The sequence below is a fragment of the Tripterygium wilfordii genome, chromosome 13 (assembly GCF_013401445.1).
Source record: "Tripterygium wilfordii isolate XIE 37 chromosome 13, ASM1340144v1, whole genome shotgun sequence".
NCBI classification, from domain to species: domain Eukaryota; kingdom Viridiplantae; phylum Streptophyta; class Magnoliopsida; order Celastrales; family Celastraceae; genus Tripterygium; species Tripterygium wilfordii.
Genome location: NC_052244.1, coordinates 4,659,959 through 4,670,672, shown reverse-complemented (window position 1 = coordinate 4,670,672; position 10,714 = coordinate 4,659,959). Strand labels below are relative to the sequence as shown.

The 10,714-nt window shown below is 37.0% G+C and overlaps 1 protein-coding gene across 1 annotated transcript; it reads right to left on the bottom strand.

Moving 5' to 3' along the window:
* Positions 1-501: 501 nt before the first annotated feature.
* Positions 502-3,161, bottom strand: LOC120012930 (disease resistance protein RPS4B-like). The gene is made up of 3 exons (XM_038864498.1): positions 3,100-3,161; positions 1,776-2,519; positions 502-1,679 (listed from the first exon to the last, which is right to left on the bottom strand). The coding sequence occupies exons 1-3, from the start codon at positions 3,139-3,141 to the stop codon at positions 1,032-1,034; spliced, it is 1,434 nt and encodes a 477-aa protein (XP_038720426.1). The 5' UTR covers positions 3,142-3,161; the 3' UTR covers positions 502-1,031.
* Positions 3,162-10,714: the final 7,553 nt, after the last annotated feature.

Sequence of the window (10,714 nt, the reverse complement as noted above, 5' to 3'; positions counted from 1 at the left end):
AAGGACTCAAATACCCATTTTTTCTATTTCTTTTAGGAGCGAGGAAATGCTAATGAAATTCAGTTGAAGTGATGAAATTGGCTCAGTCCTAATATTATTATTATTATTATAATAGAGAGATTTTATAGTATTTTTAAGACGACTTCAAAGTCTAGATGAAAACAACTTCGAGACATTAGTCTTTTGAGATTTTTTTTTTTTTTTACATTTCGTGTGAAATAAGAGTTCAAGGACTAATGAAACATTGTCCTTCCGTCGAGAAGTAGTTGTGGACAAAACTTGGTTTTTTTTTTCTTTTTTGGAGGAAACACAAACGAAACTCTGCTCAAGTTACACTCTTTGACTTTGAATTTAAGGCTAATTTGTCAACTTACCTGTGACACCACTGATTTCAATTTTGAGGTAAGTCCCTGTAATTCTTTGTATATATTGCGCAAGTGTACAGAATTTAAAAGAAAATTAGAATGAAGGACAGAGAGGAAGTATACAGAGTAGGAGAGAAGAGCTTCCATTCAAGTTCAAAAGGTTAAATTACAAGTGAGGCTGCCGGGTATATATAGACAGTAAGACAGAACCGTCTAGTATAAACCAAAACCAACGGTCAAGAAGAATATAAAGTAATATGTTGCCAAGTTACAAAAAGGTCATATTTTAATATTTTAACCGTCCCATGAAAAATAACTTGAAACATCCTAGAAGGACCAGGTAAATCATTTTTCAAAAAAGTGCAATGCAAGAATGCAACAAATATATGTCAATGGTAATCAAGGAAGTGTACTCCTGCTGAAACCTGATTTTCTAGCCAAGGGAATTGTCTAACCTGAATATCATCAGGGAATTTTCCACAAGAGCATCCGTTTCATTTTCCTACTCCTCACTAAAGTTGAATCTTCCACGGGGTTGCCCACATTATAGCCTCAATTCATCATCTTTAGCATCTTCTATGGCTGATTCTTCAGTATCATCATCCACACAGTCTCGCTTCATCATCTTTTAGCATCTTCTATGGCTGATTCTTCAATATCTAAACATTAGTGAAACAGTTTCCCTTTCATTTTCTTTCTTCTCACTGGATCTGAATCTTCCACAGGATTATCCACATTATCTTTAGCATCTTGTATCACTGATTCTTCAACATCATCCACACAATCTTGCTTCAAGGAGAACTGGGTCAGATCACCACAAGCAAAGTTGGGTTGGACCACCGAACGACGATATCTATCTTCTATGTCTTGAGTGTAAAGCAAATGGAGGCCACAGTTTTTGACCGTATTTATAGAATCATTTCCAACCCAGAAATCAACTGAGATCTCATCTACTTCATCTGCTGCTTCTTCAGGTATCAATATTCCCCAATTATTTACCAATGACTGATCATAAACTAAAAAGACTTGATTTGACTGAATATCATTTTCACATCTCCATGGAAACATCGTACCACCTTTGGTATGAAAGCTGTCACCTCTGTTGTTTCTTATATGGAAATTGTAATAAAAATAATCTTCTTTGCAGCATCTAGGGAATTTATTGAACTCAATAACAACACAAAAAACCAGGGAGAATAACTCATCTTTACACCAATGTGGAGGAAGCTTTGCAGTTAGTGAGGATCCGCTGCTTTTATAGTTGAACCAATCTAGAACATCACTTCCCGAAAAAGAGATATTGGCTGCTGCAATCTTTTGCATCATGATATTCAAAAAATTTTAATTTAAAATATGTACGTGTATAAATATAGCAAGATATAAACCCACAGTTAGAGATTAGAGAGAGACCTGGGATAATAAAGTTCCTGGATAAAAGTCTTCCCAGTGCAACAACCTCGATTCTACATCTGCCGCTATGATGTTTCTTGCATTTTGGTCCAATTTCCAGCAATTTGAAAAATTAAACCAAATATAATTTCGGTGAGAGTCAAATTTTCCTTTGGCTGCTGTGGATAAAGGACTTGCCACCGTTTCTAGTGATATGCAATTCGATGCACTTATATAGTTGAGATTCATTGGAAGCTGAGGCAGTGATTGAAGCCTCTTGCAGTCCTCCAGCAAAAGAGCTGAGAGATTATTAAGCTCCTTGATGGCTAAAGGTATTTCCCGAAAATTGCTTCCAGAGAGATTTAGGTTTTCCACATTAGATAACCAAACAAGTTGGTCAGTTAACTCCCTCAGATGTATATTAGCTTCTAGTTGAGACTCCCTTTTATTTGACTGATAACACAGACCAAAAAGAGTGAGAGGTTTCAGTTTATAAATGCTGGTGGGGATATTCTTAAGCCTCCTGCACCCACCAAGGTCCAACCCAGCTAGGGATTTGAGATTGCAGATTGTTGACGGAACTTCTTCGATTGCAGTCTTAAATAATGATAAATATTTTATTTTCAATGGTACCTTTGGAAATTCCTTGATAAGGAAACATCTCCCAAGTTCTAGGTATTCAAGATTTGTAGCCAATGAGAGGTCTGGAATTTCAATCAACTTACTCGAACTAGTGAGAACAATCTCCTTCAAGTGCACAAGATTCTACCAGAACAATATATAAAATAAATATTTTTTAAACATTACATCATAAATAGTATAACAACATTTTACTTAATGTTCTCTCAATATTTCATTCATACTCTACATAACTTATCTACTAAATGCTGGATTCTTTAATTTTATGGAAAACATATATCACGCACAAGATTTTAAACATTTTCCAAGTTTTATGAGGTTTTTTTTTTTTAATTTTTTTTTTTTAAGTTTTAGGAGTTATCCCTTCTCTTTTAAGGATTTTTTTTTCAAAGGTAAGTAATTTTTACTATATTTTATTTGGTGATTTGTTAGGCCAAAGAATTATAATACAAGCACCAAAATAATGCTACTATACGGAACAATTCATGAAGATGAATTATGAATAAAACATTAAGGGAGGTTGATCGAAACGCACCTACTAGACACAAATTGTTCGTATTCTAACCGTTTTTCATTAATGTTTAGAATGCTGGGTTTTATAGTAATATATTAAAAGAAAAAGATGTCTGATGTGCACAATCGTTCATGATGGCTGCTATGCATTATGAGCCTAACTAGATTCTCCATAAGAAAATGTAAACCATACCTGTCTTCCATCCCACAGTTGTTCAACATTGCTGTCAAGCATTCTGAGCTTAACTAGATTCTCCGTATACACTCCTATGGACTGCTACTATATAAACCCGAATTTTAGTGATCTTGTTGCAATTTTGGTGATCTTGTTGGAATGGGTTTAAGAGATTTGGACTTTTATACACTCCTATGGACTACTACTATATAAATTACCTAACACTACTGGAATAATAATAATAATAATAAGAGGCCGGAGAGGGTAACTACTATATAGATTACCTAACACTACTCAAATAATAATAATAATAAGAGGCCAGAGAGGGTAACTTAAACATGAGCAGAAATGAGTAGTTGTGCTCTTTCAAGTCTTTGAATTCTTTTAGTAAAGAAGAATTGGGATCGAAGATGGGAAAGGGTTATAAAGAAGTTCGCCTCCTGAAGCTTCTTGGCAATTCCCAAGTTGTTTCAAAGATTAAAGTAAAACCCCCAATAATAATAGTTTAGTCGTGAAAAAAAAGTGTCACGAAGACAAACATTATGTGTCTTGAATTATTATTCTTATATATATGAAGGAAGATGTCACTCCAGACCTAGGCTTTTCTGGATCGGATGGAAACTCAAATGATGCAAATTTTTTCTTTATGTTTGATAGCTTACCCCCAACACCCATTTATTTTATTTCTTTTATGCGTAAGAAAATGTTAATGAAATTTAGTTAAAGTGACAAAGTTGGTCCAGTCCAAATATTATTATTATAAGACGACTTCAAAGTCTAGATGAAAACCACTTTCTATTTTCTCCCAAACACATTTTTTTTATTGAAAAATAGTTGTCCATCTCTTCTTCACAAGAGTACACTTGATTTACTGAGTGTAGGGGTCAAAGTCAACCTCAACAAATTATATGGGTCATGTTCAACCCAACAACAACATAAAAGCCCAGCAGAGGCTAGGGTCCCGAAGCCCAACAACATAAAACAGACCAGAACTTACAGTCCAAAAAGGACTTGGTCTTATCAGGGCAGTACAAAGCCGATGCAAATAAGGCCGAACTAATAACTAAGGGACGAAGCCGAAGATAAGGCAGTTCCTCGTTAAATGGTGACAGCCGAAACTACTGTAAACTACTGCAAACTACTGCAAACTACTACAAACTCCTCCAAACTACCGTAAACTCCTCCAAACTGCTATGAACTTCTTTAACTGCCACAACTGCTGGTAACTATTCAAGAAAAGCATAAAAGAAGTTCATTAGGAGGGTGGAAAAAAAAAATTTCGGATTCAGAGGGGGATTTCTTACTAGCACGGTATTCACAAGTGATAAATAAAATACCATATCATTCTGCACCGTGGACCTAGGCTAAAAGTCGAACCACGTAAAATCTCTCTGTTTTGTCTTATATTTGCTCATTCATTCTCCACAATTCGATTGTCGATAATTTACATCAACAATTTGGCGCGCCAGATAGGGGGCAGATAGTATTATCACAATGACAAACGCAGAAGATTCACAAGATGATGCTGTAAGCGAGAAGATGAAAGCTTTGATTCAACGCTTCGACGAACATGAAAGAAGGGTCCAACAGTTGGAGCAAGAAAACTTGACTGTTCGAAGAGAAAATCAAAAGCTACTTGATCTTATGAATCAACCTTCAAGTCCACATGTAACCAGAACCGTCCCTGCAAGTACTGTCCCAAGTACTTCTGTTCGACTCAATGATGGACAAACAACGCAAATTCTCAACGCAAGTGTTCCCTTGTCAAGATTTGTGCATCAGACAGAATCATCATTGGCATCAACATCAACTCAGTTTTTGAAGCCAACGACACAATCCATGGCACCACTGTTTCCTATACCAACGTCATCTTCGGCTATCCCAACAATTGGTGTTTGGTCAAACATAACTACAACATTGCCAGAAATTGCAACGCAGCAAAGTGTCGATAAAAGACTGGAAGAAATGGAGTCAGCCTTCTTCAGGATACCAGGCATGGCACCACCTATAAAGAAAAATCGTACTTTCCTCAAATCTCCATTTGTTCATGCCATTGCCATGGAAGAGCTCCCAAAAAAATTCATCATACCACATATTGAACCTTATGATGGAACCACTGATCCAGAAGATCATGTGGATCAGTATAGTCAACGATTGACTCTGGTATCATACCCATTCAACAAGCATGAAGCATGCATGTGCCGAGGATTTAGTTCAACCTTGGTGGGACATCCTTTGAAGTGGTATCTTAATCTTCCAGAAGGGCAAATCGCTTCATTCGCACAATTGGCCGATGCATTTGTTGAACAATTTGCAAGCAGTAGGAAAATAATTCCAACATCAGATGATCTATATCGACTGCGACAAAAGCAAGGAGAATCTCTGCGGTCATTCTTGACGAGATTCAATAAAGAAAAACTGGAAATTCCAGGATGCTTAGATGAAATTGTGATCAATGCATTTCGCATGGCTCTTCTTCCTGGAAGCAAATTATACGGAAAGCTTACCCGTTATCCATGTAAGTCTTTTCAAGAAGTTCAGGCAAGAGCAAGCGTTCAAATTAAATGGGAGGAAGATGAAGGAAGGCTTCCAGAGCGACTAACAGAGCAGCCGAAGAAATCTGAGCAAAAGCAAACAAGTTCAGAAGCTTCGCGATATCCTCGCAAAGATCCTAAACCGATCGATTTCAAGAAGAAACCTCGATCTCCTGAATACAATTTGGTAATTCCACCAAATGAAATTTTGTTAGTGCTAAAGAAAATGGGAGATGCTGTTAGATGGCCCGACAAATTACGTAAACCGCTAGATCAACGGGATACTTCCAAATGGTGTAAATTTCATAACGATTACGGGCATACAACAGACGATTGTTTCACCCTCAAAAAAAAAGTAATTCAATTGCTAAAGAAAGGTTATCTTCGGGATTTACTATCCGAAATAGGAAAAGCGACGATGTCCCAAGCTGAAAGACAAGAAGAGGAACAGAAGCCACTACCACCGAGAAGACGATTAACGTAATATTTGGTGGATCGGAGATTAGCGGAATTACACATTCATCGGCAAAGAAACATGTCAAGCAGACAGAAAATTCTGAGGTATTGAATGATAAGCCGATGGTACAATTCACAAGACAAGTTATCAGCTTCACAGACGATGAGATGACGAAGCTACTCAATCCACATGATGATGCCCTGGTAGTAACTTTGCAAATTGCCAATTACGAAGTTAAAAGAATCATGATTGATGATGGCAGTTCAGCAAATTTACTGTTCATGTCCACACTCCAAGCAATGGGACTTTCAGAAGCAGATGTAATCAGAGGTTCTATACCACTCATCGGCTTCAGCGGGGAACAGCAATTCACCATCGGCTCTATTCCATAGCAAGTATATGCCAAAGGAATAAATATCCAGGTTCGATTTAATATATTAGATTGTCAATCTCCATATAATGCGATACTTGGACGACCTTGGATTCATGCAATGAGGGCTGTGCCATCAACTTATCATCAAGTGATACGATTCCCAACAAGAGATGGAATACAAGAAATATATGGGGATCAACGTCAAGCAAGAAGTTGCTATGAACAAGCATTGAAAGGAAAAACCAAAGCTTTATAGCAATTACAGCAAGGGCCGATTCTAAGTAATCAAGAAGAACCGGCTAATAAGGAGATAGAAGAAGTCATCATTCATCTGAATTATCCAGATCAGAAGATTCAGATTGGAGCCAACTTGGATCATCAACTTCGAGAAAATTTGATCCGATTCCTGCAAAATCATAAACATACTTTCGCTTGGACGCATGCAGATGTGATTGGAATCGATCCGAATATCATAACTCATCAGTTGCAGGTCGATGATAATTTCCTTCCAGTAAGGCAGAAAAGACGAAGATTCGCTCCAGAAAGAAATAAAGTCATCAATGAGGAAATTCAAAAGCTGCTAGATATTGGATTCGTCCGCGAAGTTCAATACCCAGACTGGCTAGCAAATGTGGTTGTGGTAAAAAAGAAGAATGGAAAGTGGAGAGTCTGTATCGACTTCATAGATCTGAATAAAGCTTGTCCAAAAGATTCTTTCCCACTTCCTCATATCGATGTACTTGTGGATGCGACAGCAGAGCATGAACTACTCAGCTTTATGGATGCATTCTCTGGATATAATCAAATCTTGATGCATCCAGGAGATCAAGAGAAAACAGCATTCATAACCGAACGTGGTACGTATTGTTATAAAGTGATGCCATTTGGATTGAAAAACGCAGGAGCGACATATCAACGGCTGGTCAATCGTATGTTCGCAAGTCTACTTGGAAAAACGATGGAGGTATATATCGATGATATGTTAGTAAAGACTCTGAAGGCCGAAGATCATGTTGAACACCTCAAACAAGCATTTGAAATTCTTGATGTTCATCGGATGAAGTTAAATCCTCTCAAGTGCGTTTTCGGGGGCAAAGCAGGAAAATTTCTGGGATTCATTGTTACACAAAGAGGTATTGAAGCAAATCCTTATCAAATCCAGGTGATACTTGATATTCCTTCCCCCACAAAAATACGAGACGTACAACGACTGGCAAGAAAGATCGCAGCATTAAACAGATTCATCTCCAAATCATCTATTCACGGCTTTGAAAAAATCAGCTAGCTTCGAGTGGACAGGTGAATGTGAGACGGCATTAAAGAAATTGAAGGAATATCTGACCAATCCTCCAATTCTTGCGAAGCCAAAAACCGGTGAGATACTCTATCTTTATTTAGCAATCTCTGAATTTGCAATTAGTGTGTTAAGCTATTTTCGAACAACAAAATAGGTGCTGAAAAATAACTCAATTTAATCCTTGCAACTAAAAAAAAAGGTTGTTGAGTATAGTGAGAAGCAAGGGTATCTCCCGCAGAGGATTGGAATGTAATTGCAAGTCAAATCTAATTGTGATTCGAGCTAAACAGTATTGTGACTCGAGCTACACGACTAACATAGAATAATCAATAAGAAGTAGGAAACGTTTTTGATTCTTATAAGAGAAAGAGTAAAGGGAAAGCTATCCACCACTAACAATCATGTACTGCTGCAATCTTCAACTGTAATTCTTGATTCACGAATGACGATGTTTAAGATAAAAAAATGGCATGTTGATTTTATCTTATTGCTTTCTCTTAATTAGTATGTCAAATGCATGGCATGTACTCCTTAACTTAGTTCTTAAGATGCAATCTAGAATGGCATGTTCATAGATTCAACACTCAAGAATCATTAAGCACAAAAGAAAGCAAACATCACTAAATTCACAAGATGTGGCATGCATCTTACATCACCTAGAAATCAATCCACATGAATATGAGCTATCTTATTCATTGGCTACTTGAGACTTTATGAAGATATGGGCGATCAATCATATTGTCCTAGCAATAGAATTCTAAGACATGCATCTAAGCGTGCACTCAAAGAAACATATCTTAGATTTCATCAACAAGTAATATAGTGAAAAGATTTTCATTCGATCTCAAGAAATAAGATTAAAGATTAACGAAGCATCAGTACAATCATGTTCGGGCTTCAACCAACCCCTTAACTGAAGGAAAACTAGCCACTCATCATCTGTTTTGAACACTAAAACGCAAAAGAGAAAGAGACAACCAAGTAGTAGATCTCCGCTTGCTTGCTGCCGGTTTCACCTTCTCTTCGTGCTCTTTGTTCGTTCTCCTCCGTCTGTCCGTTCTTCGATGACTTTTACATCCCTTTTATAGTTTCACAATAGGGCACGACTGAAATTTTTGAGACAAAATAGGAATTAAGTCCAATTACCATAAGGAAGTGATTCTCCTAATTGATACAGAACTCGACTTTCGATACACTTCTCCTTATGGAAACTGAACTTATTTGACTTCGAGAGTTTTCATTGACTTCTAACACATGATTCGAGTGCCCCGTAATCTCCCAAGATTTGTTCCATGTCTTGAGTACCAAGAATAGTAACTTGAGATATCAAATCTTCTAATTTCGTATATAATTTCTGCACTGAACCACTGATGCTAAAACTGATGCAACTTCCTCTAGGAAACTCCAAATCACGAACCGTAAAATTCTATGGAAACTAGACTTCTAGATCTTTCCAACGGTATATCACTCGTTGTCCAGTTCTTCCTGAGCGCATCCAGTTTCTTCCGTGAAATTGACGAATCTGTTTAGGAACCTGACTTGGCTTCAAAATTGTAAACATATTCATCTTTTCTCATTTCACCATATTTTTGCCTCTTTAGCTCTCAATCATCATTAGGGACGTATTCCTTCAAAACTTACACAAAACACATCAAAACAACCAATTTCACAAAGGAAACTAGTGCAAAGTATAGGAATAAGGGATGTAAAATGTGCATAAATATGTGTTATCAAGTACCCTCAAACCTGAACTTTTGCTAGTCCCCGAGCAAAATGGTAAACAAGAGATAAATAATAACCTAGGCCACTTTCGTAGGGAAACACGATGACACTTAGCGTGTGTCACAAGCCTTTAAACCTCTAGGTGTCCCTAGTAGGAGGAGTTGTGTCTCCTGAGGGTTTACTAGAACGATACCCACAAACATTAATGAAACCAAAATTGTAAAGGGCATCCTTTAAACAAACTAATAGAAACCAATGTGTGTCAATCGTACTCAATGAACTAAGATCATGCCACTATAAGGAAATACATCACAATGTATAGAATAATGCAGATACTCATAAAATCCAAGCTTAAAGAAACACCATACCCGAATGCCATGGAATAAATTCGCCTCGACTTTACACCTCACATGATAACTTTCTCTCCTTTTCTTTTAATTCACTCAGATCCTAGGGCTTGAAATCTCTCACAAGCATACGTGGCGGAAGTTATGTGAAATAGGTAAAGATATTCCACGTATGAATAGATGATAATAAAGCACATTTATAGAAAGAAGATCTCACGAAAGAAATAAGATACTAAGAACACAGATAAACTATAACATTTATCTCCACTTCCAAGAGAAATTCATCCAAAAATCAGTTAGGTCTTTTATTATCGTTGTAACGTAAGGTAAGGCTTATGGGTAGGAAGGAAAGGAATTCAAAGGGATCAAAGCTTGAGCTATACTAAAGTCTTGCATTCATGAAGTACAATAGGTTGGCCCGCTTATAAACTTTGTAATTGGTGTCTAGGTCTTCAGTGCCCTCTTTTTCTTTTTTCTTTTTTCTTATTTTTTTTTTCCACTTGGGAGCTCAAATGATTTTTCCTTAATTTGTGAGCTCATATTCTTCTCAACCCCAATTTCGTTCCTTTCTTTTTTTTTACGTCATATTTCTTTCTTCCAATCAAAGCACAATCTGCCTCGATACACACCATATTTTTTTCTTTTTTTATTTCCAGCTCAACTTTCGAATTTCTACAAGATTACCTTAACATAGCTCAAGCTACAGGGTAGGTTCAGAGCAAGGCAAGCTGGATAAGTTGAGGGTAATGAAAGAAAAGGCTTAAGTGTTTGGTTTCAACAGGGTAAACGGCGCACACAAAAGGTAATGAATTCAAAAGGTCTAACAAGGGTAAGACACACATAGCCTAACTTCATCTTTCAGGGTTCATTCAACTCAAAAGCAAAGGCAAGCATCATGATATC

Coding starts and splice junctions, on each gene's coding strand:
- LOC120012930 (XM_038864498.1), bottom strand. CDS start 3,141: ATGCTTGACAGCAATGTTGAACAACTGTGGGATGGAAGACAG. Junction 2,520..3,099: donor AACTGTGGGATGGAAGACAG/GTATGGTTTACA, acceptor TTGTTCTGGTAG/AATCTTGTGCACTTGAAGGA. Junction 1,680..1,775: donor CAGGAACTTTATTATCCCAG/GTCTCTCTCTAA, acceptor ATGATGCAAAAG/ATTGCAGCAGCCAATATCTC.